Source organism: Bos mutus, chromosome 10, assembly GCF_027580195.1.
Source record: "Bos mutus isolate GX-2022 chromosome 10, NWIPB_WYAK_1.1, whole genome shotgun sequence".
Classification (NCBI taxonomy): domain Eukaryota; kingdom Metazoa; phylum Chordata; class Mammalia; order Artiodactyla; family Bovidae; genus Bos; species Bos mutus.
This window is the reverse complement of record NC_091626.1, coordinates 60,826,563-60,852,462: the sequence shown is the minus strand read 5'-3', so window position 1 is coordinate 60,852,462 and position 25,900 is coordinate 60,826,563. Positions and strand designations below refer to the sequence as shown.

The 25,900-nt window shown below is 42.0% G+C and overlaps 1 protein-coding gene and 1 non-coding gene across 14 annotated transcripts in view; both read right to left on the bottom strand.

Moving 5' to 3' along the window:
* TLN2 (talin 2) overlaps positions 1-25,900 on the bottom strand; it is a 497,178-nt gene that overhangs the window by 118,635 nt on the left and 352,643 nt on the right. For 11 of the 13 annotated variants that reach the window (XM_070378009.1, XM_070378013.1, XM_070378007.1 and 8 more), the window contains 7 exons: positions 25,681-25,847; positions 22,123-22,251; positions 20,798-20,911; positions 18,653-18,766; positions 15,830-15,964; positions 13,281-13,409; positions 11,044-11,179 (listed from right to left, as the gene is read on the bottom strand). In XM_070378009.1, the coding sequence (XP_070234110.1) occupies positions 11,044-11,179; positions 13,281-13,409; positions 15,830-15,964; positions 18,653-18,766; positions 20,798-20,911; positions 22,123-22,251; positions 25,681-25,847 (924 nt within the window). The remainder of the gene's footprint in view (positions 1-11,043; positions 11,180-13,280; positions 13,410-15,829; positions 15,965-18,652; positions 18,767-20,797; positions 20,912-22,122; positions 22,252-25,680; positions 25,848-25,900) is intronic. The other 2 variants (XM_005890247.3, XM_070378019.1) reach the window with 1 other exon arrangement.
* Positions 14,655-14,727, bottom strand: TRNAG-CCC (transfer RNA glycine (anticodon CCC)). The gene has a single exon. It is a non-coding gene; the product is annotated as a tRNA-Gly (tRNA).

The window sequence follows — 25,900 nt, the reverse complement described above, 5'->3', positions numbered from 1 at the left end:
CCCCTGCCCCAAATTATTCCTGTAGTCAAGGGTGCAACATACCCCAAACTGCCAGTGGGAAACACTGAAGCAGACAACTATTTCAATAACCACAATCCTTGGAAGACACAGATTACGTTCACAGTATTCCTGCCAGCTACTTCTCAAAATACTGGGTTGGCCAAAAACTTCATTTGGCTTTTTCCATAAGCTGGAAGTGAAAAACCCGTACGAACTTTTTGACAAACCCAATATATTCAGCAACAGAGCTTAAGGAGACACATTAATAATATGAAATACAGGGGAATTCTTTATCAAATCATCAATCCTGATCAGAATTCATGTAGATTGTGGGTAGACAGCATTAGATCACATATCAAACTCACAAGGTAAAAACCATGTATGCATACTCATAGCTGATTCATGCTACTGTAAGCAGAAACTAAAGACATTATAAAGCAACTATACTCCAATTAAAAAATAAACTTAAAAATTCATGTATGAAAGATTTTTTTAACCTGCCCCCAAAGGATCTGGAAAGGGTTCTATGTAACTGTAATCAGACGAGACTAAATGCATTTTGAACACCATGCTGGCCAACCCCCACCCCCAACCCCGCCCCCCTGCCCCAGACACATACATCTGCATTAGAATGCAGTTCAGGGGTAGCTTGTGTATAACTTCTGAATACCCCACACATCACAGATGTGGAGAGGGAACTGACACCCAGAGAGAAGTCGTCCACACTCACGTCCTCTCCCTGCTTCCCATCAACTCTTCGACTTTATTGAAACAGCCGTCAACAGGGAGAGTCAGTGACTTAGTTTTTCCTTAAGCCAAGCGGATGCTTAAGTCCCTCTCTTCAGTGTCTTTCTAGGCAGACACTGAGCTGAGAGACATCCCTTTCTCCTGGTTTCCTTGCTCTAAGGACGCACATTCTCATGTCTTTCAAAGATTTCTATTGCTCAGCCTTCTCCTCAAAGGGTTCGGCAGGGTTATATCTGATAAAATTTTTCTTATTGAACCACTACCCCCACCCCAAGGCAAACTTCTCTACCTCCCTATCATGGTATCAATCAACACCATTTTATTCAAAATTTAAAAATATTTATCTCCAGCTCAGACTTCTCTACAGAGTTCCAGAGGCAAATATCTAGTTGCCTAATGAGCGCCTCTCTGTGGATATCCTGCAGGGACTTCAAATTGAATCCATTTGAGGTTGAACCTGGAATCCTGAAATTCCAGCCTTCAACATGTCTGCCCATGATCCAGTGTTTCTACCACAGTGTGTTCAGCCATGAGGCTAAACTTAGAGCTGTCTATGTTACTTTCCTTACTCCCATTCCTACCAACTTCTAATCCCACTGCCAACAATTGTCAAGTCTCTGTCTTTAATCCATCCCTCATCTCCAAGGCCATTTCTAAATACATTTTTACGTTTGGAAGTTCTCAGATCACGTACAGCTGAAGCCTGGTGTGAAGGACTTTGAGGACAGTCTTGTCAGCATGTGAAGTGAATGCAATTGTATGGTAGTCTGAAAATTCTTTGCATTGCCTTTCTTTGGGATTGGCGTGAACACTGACCTTTCCCAGTCTTGTGGCCGTGGCTGAGTTTTCCAAATTTGCTGATATATTGAGTGCAGCACTTTAACAACATCCACCTAGCTCAGATGGAATTCCATCACCTCCACTAGCTTTGTTCATAGTAATACTTCCTACAGCCCACTTGATTCCAGGATGTCTGGCTCTAGGTGAGTAACCACACCATAATAATTATTGGGTCATTAAGACCTTTTTTTGTATAGTCTTCTGTGTATTCTTGCCACCTCTTCTTAATCTCTTCTGCTTCTGTTAGGTCCTTACTGTTTTCTGTCCTTTATCATGCCCATTTTTGCATGAAATATTCCCTAGGTATCTCCAATTTTCTGGAAGAGATCTCTAGTCTTCCCTAATCTATTGTTTTCCTCTATTTCTTGGCAACGCTCTTATCTCTCCTTGCTATTCTCTGAAACTCTGCATTCTGTTGGGTATACCTTTCCTTTTCTCCTTTGTCTTTCACCTTTCACTTCTCTTCTTTCCTCAGCTATTTGTAAAACTTCCTCAGACAACCACTTTGCCTTCATGTATTCCTTCTTCTTTGGAATTGTTTTGTTCACTGCCTCCTGTACAATGTTACGAACCTCCGTCCATAGTTCTTCAGGCACTCTGTCAGATCTAATTCCTTGAAGCAATTTATCACCTCCTCTTTATAATCATAAGAGATTTGATTTAGGTCAAATCTGAATGGCCTGGTGGTTTTCCCTACCTTCTTGAGAGATTAAAATGCCAGTATTCTTTGGATCATGGAGAAAGCAAGGGAGTTCCAGAAAAACATCTACTTCTCCTTTATTGATTACACTAAAGCCTTTGAGTGTGTGGATCACAACAAACTGTGGAAAATTCTTAGAGAGATAGGAATACCAAACCACCTTACCTGCCTCCTGAGAAATCTGTATGCAGGTTAAGAAGCAACAGTTAGAACCTGACATGGAACAACAGACCGGTTACAAACTGGGAAAGAAGTACATCAAAGCTGTATATTGTCACCCCGCTTATTTAACTTCTATGCAGAGTACATCATGTGAAATGCATGGCTGGATGAAGCACAAGCTGGATTCAAGACTGCTGGAAGAAATACCAAAAACTACCAATATGCAGATGATACCACTCCAATGGCAGAAAGTGAAGAGGAACTAAAGAGCCTCTTGATGAAGGTGAAAGAGGAGATGAAGAAACTGGCTTGAAACTCAACATTCAAAAAACTAAGACCACGGCATCTGGTCTCATCACTTCATGGCCAATAGAAGGGGTAAAAGTGGAAGCAGTGACAGATTTTATTTTCTGAGACTCCAAAATCACTGTGGATGTTGACTGCAGCCATGAAATTGAAAGGCGCTTGCTCCTTGGAAGGAAAGCTATGACAAACCTAGACAGTGTATTAAAAAGCAGAGACATCACCTTGCTGACAAAAGTCCATATAGGCAAAGCTATGGTTTTTCCATTAGTCATGTACGGATGTGAGAGCTGGACCACAAAGAAGGCTGAGCACCAAAGAATTGATGCTTTCAAACAGCGATGCTGGAGAGGACTCTTGTGAGTCCATCAGACTGCAAGGAGATCAAACCAGTCTATCTTGAAGAAAATCAGCTCTGAATATCCAATGGAAAGACTGTTGCTGAAGCTAAAGCTCCAATACTTTGGCCACCAGATGACAAGAGCTGGACTTACTGGAAAAAGACCCTGATGCTGGGAAAGATTGAGGGCAAGAGGAGAAGGCGGTGACAGAGGATGAAATGGTTGGATGGCATTGTCAACTCAATGGATATGAGTTTGAGCGAACTCCAGGACATAGTGAAGGCCAGGGAAGCCTGGAGTGCTGCAGTCCATGGGGCCACAAAATGTTGGACACAACCTAGCAACTGAACAACAACAAAATCTCCACGACAAACCACTAACATTTCTTACATGGATAATTGCAACAGCCTTCTCACTGGTCTCAGTGGCCCCAACTTTGTTTCTAACTTATCTGCACAGGAAAGAAGGGTAATCTGCATTAAAGGGGAATCTAGACTGTGTCCATGGATGCAAACTTTTCAGTATTTTCACATGCTCTGAGATTAAATTTCAATTTATTTATTGTTTTAAAAATGTGTATTTATTTGGCTGTGTCAGGTCTTTGTTGTGGCTCATGGGCTCTCCAGTTGTGGGGCTTCAGCTTCAGAGTTGGTGGGTTCAGAAGTTGCAGTGCACAGGTTTAGTCGCCCTACCACATGTGGGATCTTATTTCCCTGATCAGGGATTGGACCTGTGTCTCCTGCATTGCAAGACGGATTCTTTTTTTTTTTTTAATAATTATTTTATTTTTGGTTGCACTGGGTCTTCATTGCTGTGCACAGGCTTTCTCTAGTTGCACCAGCAGGGGTGTCTCTTGTTGCAGAGCACGCGCTCCAGGTGCACAGGCTGCAGTAACTTCAGCATGCTGGTTCAGTAGTTGTGGTACATGGGTTTAGTTGTTTCACAGCATGTGGCATCTTCCCAGACCAGCTATCAAACCCGTGTCCCCTGCACTGGCAGGCAGATTCTTATCTACAGGACAACCAGGGAAGTCCGAAAGGCAGATTCTTACCAATTGACCACCAGGAAGGTCCCTCAATTTATGTAAATTTGCTTATGAGGCCTTTTGGGGCTTCCCAGAAGGCTCAGTGGTTAAGAAACTGCCTGTCAATGCAGGAGCCACAGGAGATGTGGGTTTGACCCCTGGGTTGAGAAGATCTCCTGGAGGAGGAAATGGCCACCCACTTGAGTATTCTTGCTGGGAAATCCCATCAACAGAGGAGCCTGGTGGGGTACAGTCCACAGTGTTACAAAGAGTCTGACACTACTGATGGATTGAGGATGTATGCATGACGCCTTTCAGGATCTGACCCCAGCCGACCTTCACAGCCTTATCTTCTCACTGCCTACCTCCCTGCCTTTTACTAGGATCCCTCTCAGTTCATTTGATTAGCCTTCTCCTCCTGCTTTTGGGACTTCACATATGCTGTTTCCAAGTCTACCTAGTTGGTACCTGCCAAAATGAAATGGGGCTATTCCTAGTCTGCTCTTCAGACACCAGCTAGACAGTTTGTCATTCTAGATGTTAATCAGTATCAGATGATACAAGTTGTAAAGCAGTCATTCCTTCAGTAAAAATCCATTTCATCATCTACATAAAATTTGGCAAGATTTCAGCAATGTGCAGAAATTCTTGAAACTACATCTCTATTATGCCCTACACTTTTAAAAATTTACATACACTTCTTCTCCGTAGATACTATGTGAGTTGTAATAATCCTTAAGACCCCTATCAAGTGTCAATTCTGCTTTAGTATCTTCCTTTAGCCTCTCATGAAGACAGAATTGCTCATTTTTACTGTTGTAGGTACTATATTACACTATGCTATAATTCTTGTGTTCGTGTTATGCTTTTATTTTCAAAGTAATAAATATACACAGTTTTTTAAAAAACTAAAGAGGCAGAATAACTTATTGCAGATGAATCCTCCCCTCCTGAGAGACAACTAGAAACACTGGGGAAAATATATGAAACATCTGTTTGAAGACAATGGAGAGGTACCAAGGAGCCAAGGTAAAGAAAGCCAAGATCCTGAAGAGAAAGAAAGCACTTAGAAATGAGTACAATGTTACTTTTCCCTCAAGGCATTTTCTAATTCGTAAACTGCTGCCCAGAAGCTGAGAGGCTGAGCAAAACCTTCTGCAATGGCGTGGGGTTGGGATGCTAAACATATAGTTCTGAGTTCAACTGTCAGAATGGCCCTCATAAACACCACAGGTGTTTGGACAGCTGGCACAAAGGGCTACATCATGGAACGTACATTGGAAATAGACTTTACAATATCCAGTCAGTTCAGATCCACTCATATTATGGTGATCTGCTCATTTCTAAACCACCTGCTAAAATAAAAGAATAATCCTCTGTATCGAAGAAAGCACAATCTAGAACCTCAAATTATCTCTACAATGAAAATACCAATGATTAGCATTAAATTTTTAAAATATCAGAAACATCAGGAGATAAGATCAATAATTGAAAACAGAGGGAAAAAACCCCAAAACAGACAATAAGATGCCCATAGTTGATCTTGACATTGGATCCTCAAGGCTGGGACTTTGGAACTTCCCTGATGGTCCATCCAGTGGTTAAGACTGTGCTTTCAATGCAGGGAGCATGGGTGTGATCCCTAGTCAGGGAACTAAAACCTTACATGCTACATGACCAGGCAGAAAAAAAATTTTTTTTTTTTTTAATTTTTACCTGGGTTTTAGGTAAATGTGAAAAGTATGTTGAAGAAGTTAGATGACAAGATAGAGAATTTCTGCAGAGAAGGGGGAAGTATAAGAAAGCTATCAAAAGACTAGTATAAAATATGACATTAAAAATTAAAAACCCAACAGAAGGTTTAAAGATAGAATAGACACAAATAAACAGAGGAATAGTGAGCTGCAGATTAAAAAAAAAGCCCACAGAATAAAGCATGAAGAAAAATCATGCCCAACATAGAAAAAAAGCATAGGAGACACATATAGTGAAAATGTCCAACATAGGGGGTAACTGGAATCTACAAAGAGGAGAGAAAAAATGGGATGGAAGCAATATTAGAAGGTGCAGTGGTTGAGTTTTTTAAAAGTGACCTAAGATAACAAATCTCATCTTCAAGGAGTACTAAAACCCAAGGCAGGATAAGTAGGCAAAACAGCACACAACAAAACTCTGGCACAGTGGTTGAAAATCAAAGACTGAGAAAATTCAAAAATTCAAAAAAAGATTGAGAAAGTTCAAGTAGCAGAGGGAAAACTAAAACCACATTACCTGTAGAAGAGTAAAGTGACAGCTAACTTCACAGCAGAAATAAAGGAAGCCAGAAACCAAAGGAATAACATCTTCAAAAGCTAGAAGAAAACAACTGTCAACCTAAAATTTTATAATACATAAAATTATCCACCCAAAATAAAGGTTACACAAGGCATTTTTAGGCAAACAACAACTGAAAGAATTGGTCACAGCAGACTCGCACTAAAGGAAGTAATGAAGGGAGTTCTTTGGGCAGAAAGGAAACAATCCCAGGTGGAGGCACACTGAGATCAGGGAGGAATGAACAACAGTGGAAAGGTCAATGTGGAGGAGCACTTGATTATTACTATGACGCAACTCTGAATCCGAATTGAGGAGGTTAAATATATGTAGAATTAAAACACTCAACAACAAGGAACGAGTTGGAAGAAAGATAAATAAAGTGTATGTGTCCCAAGATTCTTGCACTGTCCAGGAAGAGGTAAACATACTAACCTATATTATACTTTTAAAAAATTGTTAAAGAATAGGCAATGAGGACTTTCCGGGTGGACCACGTGGTTAAGAATCTACCTGCCAATACAGGGGACATGGGTTTGATCCCTGTTCCAGGAAGATCCCACAAGCCAGGGAGCAACTAAGCCTGTGGGCCACAACTTTGCTCTGCAACCAGAGAAGCCACCACAATAGGAAGTCTGCACACCGCAAAGAAGAGCAGCGCCCGCTCACTGCAATTAAAGAAAGCCCGTGTGCAGCAACAAAGACCCAGCACAGCCACAAAACAAACAAAATAGGCAATGAAAGTACAGAAAACCAATCAAGGGTAATGGATTTTATAAAGCACTTATAAATCCGAAAGAAGGCAAGAAAGGAGAGAAGAAGGGAACCTAGGGTAGGTAGGACATAGAGAAAAGAATAGTAAGATAACAAATTCAAACCTTGATATATCAGTAATTACATTATATGTAAGTAGACCAAATACTCCAACTGAAACGCAAATAGTGTCACAGCAACAAACAACTTCTCCCCCCATAAAAGGACAACTACATGATATAACAGGACACACATTAAATATAAACATAGAGCAAAACTGAAAGTAAAAGGGGAGAAGCTTGATGATGCATACTATAATGAAAACCAAAATATCTATGCAAAAAACTATAAAACAATATTCAGAGAAAGGAAACCTAAATAATGTAGACACATGCCGTATCCGTAGATTGTAAGACTCGGTGATATAAAAATGCCAATTATCTCCAGATTCAGGAAACCCAAATCAAAATCAAACCACCAAGAAAAAAAAAAAAACTAAAAAGGCTTTTATTGGTGGGAAGGCACAAATTGATCGGCTGCATCTAAAACAGAGTGGATATAAAGGGTCAAGGAAGTCAGGACTAACTTGAGGAAGAACAGTAGGGTCAGGGCACTCACGTTCTTGGATACAGTTAGTATAAAACTGCAGTGATTAGGCAAGTGTGGTACTAAGGTAGGAACAGGCAATTACAGCAATGAAAAAGAAGCAAAGTTTAGCAACTGATTCACACACATTGATTCACTTAATTTATAATGAAGTGGCCCTCAAGACCATTGGGGAAAGGAAGTGCATGGATGCCCTAGTGCAAAAACAACTCCACTAGGACCCCGTTTGCCACTCAGTTCCAGGTGGATCACAGTTCTAAATATAGCAAGTCCATTACAAATGAACAGGTTCCATTCCAAGAGCACATTCATTAAGTCCAATTTGTAAGTCCAACAAAAATAGCCTACCCAATAGGCTATTTTATAAAAAATAGTTACCCAACTGACACAATCAGCTATTCAGTACTGTAATAGGTTTATAATACTTTACACACAAAGAATGCATAAAAACACACACACACAAATATTTTGTCTTATAGTACAGTACCTGGAAAAGTACAGTAGTACAGTAAAACAGCTGGCATACAGGGCCTGGCATCAAGTGAGGCAAGAAGAGCTACTGACTGGACAAGGGAGAAGAGAGGGGAGAGGGTAGAGCTGAAGGACTGTCAGCAACAGGAGATGGAGGGCAAGCTGCAGTTTCACTCATGGCTGATGCTGATGGGATGCATATTTGCATCTTTGAAAGTTCACAGCCTGAAGGATCATATACAGGGGACTTACTATACGGAAAGTGAAACAAAGCTTCTAGACTATAACAGCGAAGAATATCTTTATGACTTGGAAAAGTAAAATTGTTAAATGGGACACAAAAAGCACTAACCATAAAGGAGAAGTACAAATTGGACTGTATTAAAGTTTAAGTTTTGTTTATCAAGATACACCTGTAAGACAGCAAAAAGGTAAGCCACAAAATATGTGACAACTAATTCCTGCAGATATATAAGGAAAAGACAGAAAATCAATATTTTTTAAAATGCACAAAAGACATGAAGAGATGCTTCACAAAGAAGGTATCCAAATGGTTGATACACTGAAAATATCCTCAACCACACTGCTTCTCAGGGACACACAAATTAAAAACCGTAATGTGATTCCACTACACACTGAATAGAAAACCTAAAATTGACAGAATAGAGCGGGGCCCAGGATGTAGAACAAGTAGAACTTTCAGGCACTGCAGGAAGGAGTGTAGCTGCGTAGCTGCACAGCTTTGTTTTCTGTTAAAGTTGCAAAGTCGTGTCCAACTCTTTTGCGACTCCATGGACTGCAGGCCACTAGGTTCCTCTGTCCACGGGATTTCCCAGGCAAGAACACACCCTCAGTTCAGTTCAGTTCAGTTCAGTCGCTCAGTCATGTCTGACTCTTTGCGACCCCATGAATTGCAGCACACCAGGCCTCCCTGTCCATCACCAACTCCCGGAGTCCACCCAAACCCATGTCCATTCAGTCAGTGATGTCATCCAACCATCTCATCCTCTGTCATCCCCTTCTCCTCCTGCCCTCAATCTTTCCCAGCATCAGGGTCTTTCAAATGAGTCCACTCTTTACATCAGGTGGCCAAAATATTGGAGTTTCAGCTTCAACATCAGTCCTTCCAATGAATACCCAGAACTGATCTCCTTTAGGATGGACTGGTTGGATCTCCTTGCAGTCCAAGGGACTCTCAAGAGTCTTCTCCAACACCACAGTTCAAAAGCATCAATTCTTCGGCGTTCAGCTTTCTTCACAGTGCAACTCTCACAGCCATACATGACCACTGGAAAAACCATAGCCTTGACTAGAAGGACCTTTGTTGGCAAAGTAAAAAGTCTCTGCTTTTTAATATGCTGTCTAAGCTGGTCATAACTTTCCTTCCAAGGAGTAAGTGTCTTTTAATTTCATGGCTGCAACCACCATCTTCAGCAATCTTGGAGCCCAAAAAATAAAGTCAGCCACTGTTTCCCCATCTATTTGCCATGAAGTGATGGGACCGGATGCCATGATCTTAGTTTTCTGAATGTTGAGATTTAAGCCAACTTTTTCACTCTCCTCTTTCACTTTCATCAACAGGCTCTTTAGTTCTTCTTGGTGTCATCTGCATATCTGAGGTTATTGATATTTCTCCCGGCAATCTTGACTCCAGCTTGTGCTTCGTCCAGTCCAGCATTTCTCATGATGTACTCTGCATATAAGTTAAATAAGCAGGGTGACAATATACAGCCCTGACGTACTCCTTTTCCTATTTGGAACCAGTCTGTTGTTCCCTGTCCAGTTCTAACTGTTGCTTCCTCACCTGCATACAAGTTTTTCAAGAGGCAGGTGAGGTGGTCTGGTATTCCCATCTCTTTCAGAATTTTCCAGTTTATTGTGATCTACACAGTCAAAGGCTTTGGCATAGTCAATAAAGCAGAAATAGATGTTTTTCTGGAACTCTCTTGCTTTTTCCATGATCCAGTGGATGTTGGCAATTTGATCTCTGGTTCCTCTGCCTTTTCTAAAACCAGCTTAAACATCTGGAAGTTCACAGTTCACATATTGCTGAAGCCTGGCTAGGGGAATTTTAAGCATTACTTTACTAGCGTGTGAGATGAGTGCAATTGTGTGGTAGTTTGAGCATTCTTTGACATTGCCTTTCTGGGACTGGAATGAAAACTGACCTTTTCCAGTCCTGTGGCCACTGCTGAGTTTTCCAAATTTGCTGGCATATTGAGTGCAGCACTTTCATAGAGTCATCTTTCAGGATTTGAAATAGCTCAACTGAAATTCCATCACCTCCACTAGCTTTGTTTGTAGTGATGCTTCCTAAGGCCCACTTGACTTCACATTCCAGGATGTCTGGCTCTAGGTGAGTGATCACACCATTGTGATTATCTGGGTCATGAAGATCTTTTTTGTACAGTTCTTCTGTGTATTCTTGCCACCTCTTCTTAATATCTTCTGCTTCTGTTAGATCCCTACCATTTCTGTCCTTTATTGAGCCCATCTTTGCATGAAATGTTCCCTTGGTATCTCTAATTTTCTTGAAGAGATCTCTAGTCTTTCCTATTCTATTGTTTTCCTCATTTCTCCCAGCAATTCCCCTGGGATGCCAAAAAATCACAAATATTGATAGTTTGGGGGAATCATATTTGATTAGTTTTTGTATGCTTAGCATCAAGCCCAGTAACAAGCATGTGGAATGTGCTTGAGAAATGTGTGTTGAACTGCTGAAATAAAAACATCAGGTTCATTGTCAAATCAATGAACTCCTCCCACCAGCCCGTGGTCTGTACCTGGCCTCAGGGCATCATGAAGGCGAGTCTCACCTGTGTAGTGCTCATTGCCTTGAGCAGCACAGGTCAGGAGCTGCGCCATGGAGGAGCCTACTGCTTTAGATGTACTTCCCAGGTCCTGAGCACATTTTTCCAGCTGTAAGAATATGCAACAGGGAGAAGAACTTAGAAGAACCAAATCATCCACAAAAGTCTTAGTCCCCAAATAATGCAAATCAAACTCTGGGCTTCAATTCTTTCCCATCTAATATACCAATGGCCCTACGAAGAAGGAGGGTGACAGAGGGGAAAGAACCCAGGTTTCAGGGTAAACAAATCTGAGTTCACACCCTGCCCTCTGCTCCCCTCCTCTACTTGCTACCTGTGATAGGTTTGGGTAATTCACTGAACCTCTCCAAGTCTCTGTGTCCTGAGATTATAGTATCTAGCTCAAAGGTTTTCAGAGAATTAATGTAGGTACTCAACAAATGGTAGCTATTAGTATTATGCCTTTAAAAGCTAATTCAGAAAGTCTGCAAAAAATCCTTAGTGAGAATTAATTATGCCTTGGCAGGAAGTGGGCAGACATCCAGCTGTTCCACCTTCCTGGCACGTGGGACCATTACCATTGTTCAATTTGATCATAATACTTTTATGGAATTCTAACCAGAAGGAAATGCAATAGAAATAGAGGCTTGGAGTGGTAAATGAGATTATAAAAACGGGCAAAGTGCTTGCTTCCCATGACGAGCACATCATCTTGCTTTGTCAACAGAATAAATAATTCAGAGAATAAAGTCAATAGAGGCCTAGGATACGAGTAATTGTTTGATTACTAGATGAGGACAACATTTTGGAAGAGAACTTTTGGGTGATCAGGAAGTGCATGCCATTTTAACTGCAAAACATGTTTTCTAAGAGGCATTTTCTTCAAGTAAAAAACAGCCTGGTCCATTACAGGCAACCATATAATACAGTACACACAACAATTTCTTAAAAAATTACATGATGTTTCTTGCATTCGAACTAACCAGTTGTTGTAGGTAAAGGCAGAATGGGCTCCTTGGAGCACAGAACTGTGCAATGGGACCCTGGACCACAGTTCAGAGCCGCTGGCCCAGGAGCCAATCCTGACCTCAACATTAGCTGGGGCACTTTAGGTAAGTGACTTAACCTCTCTGAGCCTGAGTTGCCTAGTTTTTACAATGAGGGGTAGCTTGACTTGATTATTTTCTGTGTGCTTCCTATGTACCAGGCATTGTTCAATGATAAATTAGTCTTCTTATATTCTTAACGTTTTTAGTTCATCCAAAGAGTGGCACTAGTTAAAAGCTCTCAGTGTAAAATATCAAGGACATGGGTTAGGGAGTCCTGTAGATCTGGGTTCAAACCATGATTGCGATGCTAATGCCAGGTAGCATGAAGAAGAACAGTGACAAACACACACCTCTGTTTTCTCAGCTGTAAAATGGGATGAACAACACTTGTTAATTAAGTTACTGTCAGGATAAACTAGATGGCTTGTGTGTGTATACACTGCTTAACAGGTGCTTAATAAATGAAGGTATCTCATCAGCAATGTTCAAGAGAGAGGGAAAGGAGAAATCTATATACAAACAAGGACAACTGGTAAAACTGTAGCCAAGAAAACCCTGGCACAGGCATTAGGAGGTATTGTAATAGGATTAAGTTAGATTTCTGGTGCCATCATCCCATGTGCTGTTGTGGGTTTGCTACAGCAAAGTGCTTTGTCACTGCCCATTATACGATGGAAAAAAATTTTTTTGAATATGATTGTTGAAAATAATTTGCATTTATCTTTATAACTTAACTGCCACCCATTTCACAGATAAAATACTTGGAACACGGAGATCAGGACTTGCTCACAACTGGTAGATGATATATCCTGAACCAAGAAAGCCAGAACTTCTATGTGTAAACACAGTTCATTCAGCTGCACTGGGCATTCTTTTCAGAAAAAGGCACAACCACCAGCAGGTATTGTTTATGGAAAAGAGGGGTAAATATTAACAGATGCCTGGTCATCCCAGGCACACCCTAGGGGAGCACACACAGACCCATCACCAGAGACCCCTTGGAGCCATCTCTGCCCTAGTTCTAGAGACATGGGGCCATCCTGGGCTTTGCATTAACAAAGCTTGAAATTTAGGCGCACTGACCCACAACTTCTAAAAATGCCTCAATGTATCCTAATTGAAGGTGAAGTCCCACCCCTGGCTGCCACCGATATCTCCTACCGTCTCCCCAGGGAGTGGCTTCAGCTGACTCTCCACAGCCGCCATCTTGGCGTCCTGCAGTTCACTCTTCAGGGTCTGCACGGTGCTCAGTGCTGAATCGATTTCCATGGGACCACAGGCTTCGTGGGCCTGTCAACAGAGATGGGAATATGTACACGAAGGTCTGCTTGGAAAAGCAACCCCAGTACCTTGCAACACATGAATGCTTTTCGGGATATAATCAATGACTCTCCTAATTTAGCAAGAGCAAGCAAAGGTAACTAGCATTTCCTAAGAGAACAAAATTATGCTCAGTTAAGACTTTAGTCCTAAGTTCCCTAAATAATCAATTGTGTGTGCTTCACAACAGGATATACTTAAAGTCTCCTTGAAGCTGTTTATATCTGCAATACACTGCCTCTCATACTAAGAGCATTCTTATTCACTGTGTCTGGGTTCTAGAAATGGGGCAACCAGCACAGGATGAGTGCACACAGAAACTTGGGAAGCATGTGGCAGCTGAATGAACAAATCAACAAATGAACCCAGGACTCTAGGGACAAGTCTATACCAAAATTCAGTTCAGTTCAGGCACTCAGTTGTGTCCGACTCTTTGCAACATGGACTGCAGCACGCTAGGCTTCCTATCCATCATCAACTCTCCAAATGTGCTCAAACTAGGTCCATTGAGTCGGTGACGTCATCCAACCATCTCATCTTCTGTCATCCCCTTCTCTTCCTGCCTTCAATCTTTCCCAGCATCAGGGTCTTTCCCCATGAGTCAGTTATTCGCATCAGGTGGCCAAAGTATTGGAGTTTCAGCTTCAGCATCAGTCCTTCCAAGGAATATTCAGGACTGATTTTCTTTAGGATTGACTGGTTTGATCTCCTAGCAGTCCAAGGGACTCTCAAGAGTCAATTCTTTTTCAAATCTCTAGATTGTAAACCATTACCTTTTCATACTGAAGGTTATGAAAGATATTTTTCCTTAGTAAAAACTTTAAAGAAAACTACTTTATTCTGTGATCTTTTAGAAACACTAGTCTCCAAATGCTTTCATCACATCCCCCCCAACACACTCATTAATAAATTATACACAAATATATTAAAAACAGGTAAATCTTAGCATCTTTCATTTTTAGATAATAGTAACAGCAGCAGCAGTACACACTATTTGATTGATTTCTGTGGTTAGTATTACTAGGTGAGGACGCTGAGACATAGAGAGGTTAATTAAGTTGCCAGGTTACAAAATTAGTCGATAGCAAGGCCAGAATTTGAATATTTAGATTCAAATTCTTCTTTTTTTTTAAAAAAAATTATTTATTTGGCTGAGCTGGGTCTTAGAACTTTGCTGTGGCCTACGGGATCTTTAGTTGCCACATGTGGGACCAGTTCCCTGACCAGGGATTGAACCCTGGCCCCCTGCGTTGGGAGCACAGAGTCTTAACCACTGGACCACCAGGGAAGTCCCAGAGCCTATACACTTAACCCTCACACTATATACAAAACTAATTGGAAGCTCTCACAGAATCTTCGTGAACCCAGTGAACAGTCTTGCTTGAGTCCCACTGTGGGGCTCACAGCTCCAAAGCAGTTGTTGGAGGGGGGTGTGTCAGGGTCACTGAGGAAATTTGTTAAAATGCAGACGTTTGGGCTCTAGAACCTGAGACGCTGACTTGGGTGCTCAGGGGCAAGGGCCAGGAGCCTCTATTTTAAGTGCTTCCGTGTGATCCCAGTGCAGATGGCCTCGGGACCTCTCTTTGAGAAACAGGGTTCAAAATAACTTTTTTATTAGATATAATCTAAATCTCTAGATTATGTCTTTCCTTAGGTGATATAGTACACTGTTATATTACAAATTCAAATCAGCTTCAAACTTTCTTCCCTTAGTCATGTATGAGGCTGCTTGCTTCTACAAAGGGAATGTTACAGTAAGGAACAATGAATTCATGCCAGAACTTCATGCTAATACCATATCAAACAGAACGGTAGGGAGGGTCTTCGGGAATTAATAAGTTCCAGAGACAGAAACTCCTCAATCCCTAATTCTGTTCTATTAAGAATCCTGGTAAGGTGAATGTTCCCATTTAAGACGTGGAAAACATTCAGGACAAAGATAATACAAATGATCCTCCAAGTTAGACCTACCACCTAAATAATTTGTTACTAAGTTCACAAGATAATGTCTGAATGATGTGATCACTTACTCTGCCCACAATCTACCTGGCATCAAGAAACAGATGACCAGTCTCCTCTAAGATTGTGAGAAATAGATCATTGCTAGTCCCAGCATAAGGGAGGAGGGGGGAGTATGTAACCTAGCATAGTTTAACCAAAGTCATCTGTAACCAGAAGGTGATAACTAAGTTGAGGAGACAGCAGTTAAAAGTGGTAGAAGTCAGTCCACACAAGCATATTTAATGGTTAAGCAAATGAAACAGACAATTTCATCAAGAAACATGCCCAGCAATGTTCTGGCCCCAAGGAACACCCAGGTCACAACAAGCAGTAAGGAATTAAAAGCTCCACTTGCGGCAAGCTAACTGCCATGACGAGGGTGCACTTGCCTTCTGTGAGGCGGTACGCAGCTCTGCCAAGCTGGTGGCGAGGTTCTTGGCACACTGGCTCAGTTGCATGGCCGCAGCCTGGTCGCTGACCGTGGGCACTGCAGCTTTGGCAGAGGATACCATCTTGCTTCCAGGCTGTAGAGAGAAAAACAGAAAGTCAGACAGCTCCTGGGCAGCAAGAGTCAGAGAAGAGAGACCCAGAGAGCAATGCCACCATATCAGTCACAACTTACTTTGGCCTAAAACAATGAACATTAAAACTATCTAGTTTCCCCCTAAATTTGCCACCCCAAATCAGATACTCTAGGGCAGGACACTCTAGGAATGTTTGAAACAAAAAGTATGTGTCTTTGTGGGTAGAGTGGGGAGTAAAATTAAAATTGGGATGGTGGCTTGAAATTCTTATTTAAAAAAGATTTGAAAGAGATTTCTCGTTAAAGATATTGTGTTTCTTGGAATAGCTCTTGAATATGTATCTCAACTATATCTAATAGACTATTCAGAAAAATACAGGGATATAAAATGAAACAAATGACCTCTCACATCTCAGAATCCAGGAAAATTTCAATATGTGTGGGTCCTGTGTGCATGCACATATATTTTCCAAAATAAGATCATACTACTTATTCTGTTTTTCAATCTCCTTGTTCCACATATTCTATTTTTTGATAGCTGTTATAACACTCCAGTGTATACATCTGTTATGACTTTTCAATTCTGTATTGAGTATGTTTTCATATTTTCAAATATAATAAACAATAATGTGATAAACACTTCTGTAGCTAAAATGTTGTACACATTCATTTTTTAAAAAAATAAATTCTACGAAATAAAGTTACCAGAGCAAAGAGTATACATAATTTTAAGGGTTTTGATATGTATGCTACACAATTGCTCTTAGCACAGCTATAACAATTTAAATATCAGGTCATAAATATCAAGAACATAGGAATATTATTAATATTTAAAGAATTCATGAGGATTTATATGAAAAATTAGCATGAATATACAAAAAGCATAAAGACACAAGTTTACATAATAAAAACAAATAACTGAAACATGACCACTGTTAAACACTGTGAAAACCACAGAAAGGCAAAATCAAACAATAAAAGCTTTACCAAGCAAATTGGTAAAAACTTTTTAATGATTGCTTTCCCATCTTGGAAGACATGTATTAAAAAGTGTGCTCCATACACTCTAGCTGTACACTTAGATTCATTCATCCTTCTGGAAAGGTTCTTCTATCACACAGAAGAAGAAAGTTTAAAATGTAAACTTGAAAAAAGTTTGAAACTTTCAGTCTGTTGATTCCATTTCTATTTATTTCTGACTCTGAACTTATTCTTGTAAAAGTCTGATGCACAGCAAGATTAGAAGAACAAAAGAAACAGGAAAACAAGTGTAGGGACTGGCAGAGTAAGCCCTGGAACACGTCCACACTGTACTATTCTAAGACCCTACAATCCTGCTGACCGTGGGACAGACACGGCTGCGTCCAGGCCCGCTAACCACCTACAGCAGAAGACAAACAACTGGTCTAAGCCATAATTCTCGATGTCCCAAGATAAAAATAAGCTGCTTGCAATCTGAGTTCTAGTAACTTACTCTGAGGAAACAATTTAGGAGGGGCAAAGATTTGAGCACACATTAAGTCTCTTTTATTTTTATCATATCACAGGTTGTTTATGATGGCAACTGACTGTAAACAACCTGTATGCCCAATGACAGAAGAAAAGCTAACCACTGAGTATAGGAGATGAGAGACTATGAATCAAAATCATCAATGTTCTTAATAAATGTTAACTTGAAAAACACAGTTAATACACAGTGAATCCCAAGAGAATGCATACATACATAAATGTGTTTATTTATGAAGTTAAAATGTGAGGAAGCACAAGCTTTTCATGTTCTATACCTGCATGTCAGAGCTAAGGCACTTTAACCAAATAGATGTATCAGTGGGTCCTGTAAGCAGAGATTTGAATAGACAGGGATAAGGAAGAAACATACCAAACCAAATTGACTGTTTACGGGGTCCAAGTTGGCAAAGTGCTGAGAGATGTGAAAACAAGAAGTACAAAGGGGGAGTGTTCCCACAACTTAATAGTCATATTTTTTTGAATTAAAAAAAAAGTGAACCTAGCCTCACTTAACAAAGACCAACAATACTCACTAATTCTACAACTGTCACAAGAAGGCATGACACCTTTGGAGAAGATGTACTCACTGCTTCTTGTTTCCCTGGCTATGAATAGCGCCATGAGATATTCCGGAAACTTGTCATAGTGTTAGTCATTCAGTCGTGTCCGACTCTGTGACTCCATGGACTGTAGCCCACCAGACTCCTCTGTCCGTGGAATTCTCCAGGCAAGAATACTAGAGCGGGTAGTCATTCCTTTCTCCAGGGGACCTTTCTGACCCAGAGATCGAACCAATCAAACCGGGGTCTCCTGCATTGCAGGCAGATTCTTTACCGTCTGCGCCACCAGGAAAACTTAATGAATAATGGCATGACGTATTCCAGAAACTAGCGAACCTAAAGCAATACTGAGTACTAGGCTGTTCTCAAAAAATGGAACTGGTTACATGTCTTCCCTCAGAGAAGAGAAATATAGATAGAAAAATGGCAATTTCCCTATACGTCGGCATCTTGCTTTGCCAAGCTCCATCTCCCTCTCCAGGTCTGCTTACTATGAAAACTTTGCTCTTGCTCTAGAATCTGTGAAGTACTCTCGTAAGGATAAAGGGAACCCCCTGCCCAGTGTGGGGTGGGGTGGGTTCTGGTTCTGGGGAAGAGCGGGGTGAATGCTGCTGCAGTACCTGGAGGAAGTTCTGGCTGGAGATGATGAGAGCCAGCTGGGCGCTCAGGTCTTCTGCTTGAGCTTGGCTCCCTCTGACCCCCTGGACCAGCTGAGGAATGTGATCAGCCACCGCCTGCAGGAAGCAAGAAAGATGAAAACTGAGCACATCCAGGATGGTGAGTTACCAACACACTGTGCAAGGGCAAATGCCCCAAGTGATAATGTTCTGTAGGTGTGCCTTCCCTCCTCGGGGGATGCCTGGTCCAGACCCTGCATTCACTCAGCAGCTGTAGCCAGCAGGGTCCCTGCCAACACTGCGTCCCAACACAGCACCTGTGGGAAGGCTCCTCCTGCACACCCCCTACCCTGTGGTCCTCCAGGTCCCAACACACCCAGCACAAGACGATCCTCTATAACTTGGCCTGAAAACAGTTTCACCAGTAGCAACTCATACCATCCTGACTCATGAGGATTGAAAACCCTAGAATTAAAGAATCTCTCTAATTTATAGGTAAAGTAGAGATTTATTCAGTCCCATGATCAGAAGAAAGTGAGAGAAATACTCAACTAACACTATACTTCAGCATGTCGATTTCTGACTTTGTGGTTATATGTTCTGTCCATCAACTTTCATGTCACCATGGTTCCCCTTCCTCTGTTCTCATTTCTTAAATGGGGAAACCCACTGCCCAGCGTGGGGAAGGGAGTACAGCATCCTGTGGTGAGAGCACTTGAAAGAGACCATCTCCACCGTGCCGAGGAGATGATGGCCTTTCACTCAGAGTTCTCCCACACGTCCTCTGCGCCCATGCCCCGTCTGACTAACCAGGCCCTCAGAGCTCATGGCACAGTGGCCAGCACTCTAAGGAAGGGCCCAAGAGCAGCCCACCCTGGTGACATGTTCTTTTCAGGAGTCCATTTAGGCAAAAATCTAAAAAAAAAAAAAAAAAAAAATTCGAGGAGACTGTCCGTGGATCCTCTCCAGCAATCTGGTCCACTTTCCTTTCTGCACAGCATCCTGATAAACAGCAATGCTCTCATCCCCTGACAGGGATACCCACAGGATGAGTATGTTCAGTTTCCTCATAAAATGCAGAGGTGAGGGGTTTCATACTATTTACCTGGACGCAAGAGGCATGTGCTCTCTGAGAAGGGAAATGCCATTTTGCTCTGCCTACTGGCGGCTGATGCCAGGCCCTGATAGGAAACCATCTCTCTCCATAGCAGGCACCTGGCTCTCAGAAAAACCCCCTTGACATGCACAGTTCCAAGGTCAGGGTCCTCCTGTATTGCTGAGGCTTTTCTACCAGAGAAAACTTGCTCCCTAATGAGGGGCTGGGCTCAGAGACCCGGGATTCGGGACTTAAAGGGTCCCGGGTGGTCTCCCTGCAGAAGTAAAGCCATTTCTAAAGTAGAGGCAACAACACCCCTCATGCATGCAGCATTGCAGAGGGGAGTTGAGAAAGGAGAGAGAGGGGTCATAAATCTAACATGTCCCTACACCCAGGTCCCACGGCGGACTGCAAACGCTTGTGGGAGACTTTAGTGAGAAACGGTGCCAAGATGTGGGCGACAGCTATGCAATGAGAGTGTGCATCTGGCACTGCTCAGGGCTCTCCCGGGAGTCAACTGTGGGCCTTCAGGGAAGGCGGCAGAGGCGTGCTGCACCCTCGGCGGCACTGTGGCTTCAGCATGGAATCAGGGCCTGGTCTCCGAAGATCCATCAGGTAACCAGAGTAAGCCCCGAGCACAGCAGCACTGAGACCAGGCAGGACGGATAAATCCAAGACTGAAGGTACATGCCACTGCTCAAAGGGAGGGAGGCACTTGGGAAATTCGATGCTTCATTACTGCTTCAGAGCCCGAAAATGGCCTCATCATCGACTGTCCTTGATTTGTGCTCACAAAAAGGAGGAAAAGAATCCAGACAAAGGAAAGACAACGCTGGTAAAAACATTGTGCTTCCCTTCCAAGTACAGGCCATCCACTTAATAGACAAAAGCCAGATGTGTGTATGTGTGTGTACACCTGAAACACGGGAGCCAGAACAAACTGGATTAGGGGCCTGGGTGATGGGTCTTAACTGAATTAGCTGGCACCACGTGCTCTAATGCTATCAGGGTGTCCTTCAGCAGACCTGGCTCTCCGGTGGCCAGAGCCTCACCTTGCAGCTCTGCACCAGCTGCTGCTGGGCCGCAGGGTTCTTGTTGGACACGGCTGCGTTCTGGGAGGCGGCGATGGTCTGTGTGGCTGCAGCCGCAGCCTGCTTGGCTGCAACCTGGGAGGGGGGTGGCGGGACAGAGAGAGGAGGTGAGCCAGGGTTCTCGTGTGCAAACACACACACACACACACTGATATACATCCCTCCACTAAAGGGGGGCACCGGACAGCTATAAGAAAGGGAGCGCCAGGCGCAGACTCCACCCTTTCAGCACCACTGAATCCTAACCTAGCTGAGTCCTGATGTCTTCCTTTGGTTTATGTTGCCTGGGACAAATGAAAAAGAGAGGCTGGCTTGAGTGTCCAAGTTCTGGTGTTCATTTTTCTTTCCACAAAAGACAGGGGACAAGTCCCAAGACCATATGGAACTGATAAGCAGCACCAAGCCTAAATGTTTTAGGAAAAAGGCCTCTCTCTCCCATGAGGCATGGGCTGCTTTCTGGGTCACATGCCAGGCACAAACACTGGTGCTCCTGACTTGCCTGGGTTCAGAAAGGCCCAGGCTTTTCTGGGCCTGGCACACTTAATCATGTTGACTCTCCAGTCTCCTTCCATGGACATGGAGGCTGGTTGTTTTCCAGAACCCAGAAAACTACACATGTTGGGATTCCTCACCAGACAGGCAAGTTCTGGCCTCAAATTCCCCCCAAATTGTATTCTGAGAGTCTCCTGTGTACATTTGTGAGATTCATTTTCTAAAGAATTTGTACCTATTACTTTTTTCCCAAGAATAAATGAGCATTCTGAAAAATGACAAAAGTATTTATTAGTCCCTTTCATACCTCTTTATTCCCATCTCCAATCTTCAAAAGTGATTACTTTCTATTGGAAGTCCTAAAAGAACATTACCGCCAACAAAATATTTACATTTTAGCTACATTTTTACATTTTTCCCTGAACATGTATATCCCTTAATGCCAGGGGAAAACAAACAAACAAAAAAACCCCACAAAAATCCTGGTTCCTCCTGAAAGAAAATTTGAATTTTATTCAAGACTGTTAAACTTTGAAAAGATCTTGGCTTTGTGCAAACATGACCTGAAGCAGTTTTTCAAACTGTGTCAATGGATCTAAACCACGGGACGTAAACGAACAGTGGCCCCAAACCAGCTGTTCAAGTTGCTCATGGCATCTAATACATTAAACTGCATCATCCATATTGATTTAGCTTCCTTTGGATGAGCATTGCCTTATGAATTCGACTGTTCTTTCAATGGACTCTCTGCAAATCTAAACTCTAGCAAACCAGGCTCTTTACTCCTTACTGACCTCCAGTCGGTTGACGATTTTTTTCTTAATAGCATTCTGGGCCGCAGCATTGGTTGCTACCCGGAGGCCTTCGGCAGCTTCTCTCAGCCTTTGCTGCTGGTCCTCGTTCTCAGGGTTGGCTGCAGCCCCCTGCCAAGGTGAAAGCAAAGATTTCAGGAGGTCCAGGGGGCAATGTGCCAAAGACACTGAATTTGTGCCTTCAATTTTATTTTTCCTAGGAGTACAAGATATCTCAGAATGCTCCGAGCAGTATCTTTGTGACAAAGATGTTTCCTCTCAATAAAAAAAAAAATCTACCAGGGGATGGGATGTTTCAACAATGCACAGCTAAACAGGAGAAATCCAATGGTAACACTTAAGGTGATAGCCTTCGTCATCCATATCAATTACCTTGTGGTCAGAAACCCACGGTTTAAAAGCTGTTAAGTCCCTCCTGCTCACATCTCTCGGGAAGAGCTATATTTTAATTAGAGTGACAGACACATATCCCTGCTGAAACATTCTCCTGTCCTGCTGTACTGGCGAATGAGAATGGGCTAAGATTACAGTATCCCACAGGGGCCCAGGTTGCAGGGAGGAGGGAGAGGAATGCCATTCAAAGTTCTATGAGGCAATGTTGTTCAAGAAAGACCATATCTAGAAATTACATTTCTAGAGAGCCTGAGTTGGCAAATGTATTCAAGTAGAATTGGTACCCAATTGTACTAAAGTAACAAGAGAAATTGATGCTGCTATCCTGGCATGGAAAGGGGAGGGTTCCATGCACTGCCGATGGCCATGCTTCCCTCGTGTAAGCCCATGGCTCTTTTATCACGTTACTGGAGAAGTCCAAGTGGATTTTACTTAGATAAGTAGGGTTTTGAAGAACAGAAAGGCTAAAGACAATGTAGGGAGAAGATAATTTTACTGCATGATGAGTGAGTGTACAAGTCTTAGTCACTCAGTCACGTCCGATTCTTTGTGTCCCCATGGACTGTAGCCTGCTAGGCTTCTCTGTCAATGGAATTCTCCAAGCAAGAATGCTGGAGTGGGTAGCCATTCTCTTCTCCAGGGGATCTTCCTGGCCCAGGAACTGAACCGTTGTCTCCCACATTGCAGGCAGATTCTTTACCATCTGAGCCACCAGAGAAGCCCCAAATCAACAAAAACATAAAGCTTATCCAGTCTTCTACCTCTACCAGCAATAAAAGCATCAATCAAGATTCTTCGCACAGGGCCTGGATGTTTTGTGACCAGCACTGGATGTAAATAGATGAACGAGTTTCTTTCCATGAACATTTTCAGGCTATAATAATTGCTTGCAAGGCAGAAAGAAACACACCAATTACTGAAGATCAATTTTTTGAACGTCTCCATTTCCCATATGGCCACCTAGCCAAGTTTACCAATTTGCAAAAATTGACTTCTCTGAACTGCGGTATTTATAAGAAGTCATAGAAATTCACACTGAGTGGAACAGATCTAACACCCATGGCAGAGTTGTACTGGCAATCTTCTTGGATGGAATCTCCCATTCTTTCAAATCTAAAACCACTTTCACTAGTCTTGATTTTGTGTTTCTAGCAACTAAAAAATTCTATCTTTGCACTTTGCACGTGAAAGGACTGTTAGGGCTCCTTTTGCATTCTTCTGCTTTCATGAGAGTCATTTTTTCTGGTCACTGGGCATTTTTTATCAATGCCTCCCATGGCACAGCAGCCTAAACTGCGTGTTCAAGCAGCAGGAAAGCACCATTTCTGTACTTTATACTTTATACTGTCTGGATCCTTCCTTAGCAATGTCTTTTATGATGAACATATATTAGATATGGGGTACTAATTTTGGCCTGCAATCTTAGTTACTGATTATCTATATTTTTTCTTCACATTAAATATATTCTTTGTAAGTCTAACTACCATATATTCTTTATCTTTCAACAAAATTCAGCAATTAAAATATTGCCATGATGACTTTTAACTATAAGATTAAAATAACTTAGAAAAACACTCAACTTGTCCCATTTAATATAAATAATCCAAAATAACAAATACTTTGGTAAGTCGGTATATGCAGTGAATGGGTCTGGGGACCACCACCACACATCTAGAAAAAAATGCGCACACTGGTCGGCTTAGTCCTGGTTATCTGATAATAGGCTTAACTTTTCTCTTAGTTCTAATTTTCTCATCTGTAAAATAAAGGACTAGACTTTTCACTCTGGAAGAGAGCATGGCAACCCACTCCAGTATTCTTGTCTGGAGAATTCCATGGACAGAGGAGCCTGGCAGGCTACAATCCCTAGGGATGCAAAGAGCTGAACACGACTGAAGCAACTCAGCACATATGCAGACTTTTCATTAAAGTTCTTTCCAGCCTAGCAAGTAATTTTTGTGAACATGAGGAGGTTTGCTTGAAATGGCTTTGTTTAAACTTAGAAAGAAGAGAGAAAAAAGGAAAGAAAACCAGTAACAACCTTAAAAAAAAAAAAAAAAACTTACTATAATCCAAAGGTCTAATGTGTATTTTTGCTAAAAGGCATGGTTAGAAGCAGAGCTTCTTGGCAGAAAGAGGGATCAGAGCAGAGGAAGGAAGTTCAGACTCTGCCCCTCCTTGGGATTCTCTTCAGTCCCACACAGGATATATCTCCGAGGACTCTCAGCCCCTCAGGTAATATAATGATGAGTTAGACAAGGAGGAAGGTCTACTGGATATCACTGCATGTCACAGACATTGAAAGTGAATGAAATTCACATACTTGGTTGAGATACCCTACTGTTCTGTTAGAAGCCAAGGAGATAGGCTAAGCTGTGGGGGATGTATAATGAACCTGAAAATGCATAGAAATACATACAACATGTTACCTTGGGGATATGAACTTGAAGCTGGTTTCTATTTTCTTATTCATATATATACATGAATTGTATAAGGTATAAAATTATATAAGGCAATTACATATAAAATCATATATAAGGTAATCTGCTGAATTTTGCCTATATATATATATATTTTTTTTCAGATTCTTTTCCCATATAGGTTATTATAAAATACTGAGTACAGAGTTCCCTGTGCTATACAGTTAGTTCTATCTTATATATAATAGTATGTATATATTAATCCCAAATTCCTAATTTATCTCTCCCCCACATCCCCTTTGGTAATCACAAGTTGGTCACTTATGCAAAATCTTGAAAGAAGTTTAGCTGAGAAGTCAAACGGAGGGTAAAGTGACATTAAGGCTACAGGAAGAAAACAGGTCAAAGTGAATTTACTGTTGAAAATCTCAACTTCAGTCACCATTTTCAATAACGTCAATGGCAATGACTCAATGGAAAGAATACTTGCTAAGCAGGGACTCTGCTATCTATGGCTGAGTCAGCACCATTTTCCTAAAGAGTTTCATTCACGTGTTCCATGATTTCCCTGTGTCCCACTTGAAGAAGGTTAAGCATTACAAAGCCATGTAGATTTTAAACAAATAAAAACACGTACTCTGTTAACCACTCTTTATCTTGAAGGTAACTTTCAGATTCTCACTTTCAATAACGTTCACTTTTCAAGTGAATAAATCCAATGTACTACCTTTGCAGCCTCCACCATGCGAGCTGTGGAGTCAGCCAAGAGTTTAGCTGCTGCCAGGAGCTTCTTGGAATTCTCCATGTCGATTTCAGCTTCCGCGTCTGACCTCATGGCGTTGACGAGGTCTGAGGTGGCCTGGGCCAGGACCCGGGCCTGGCGTACCATTTCACCTAGAGGGTGGGACAGAGGATGCAGTCTGTGCGTCTGCCTCTTAAAGCTCAGG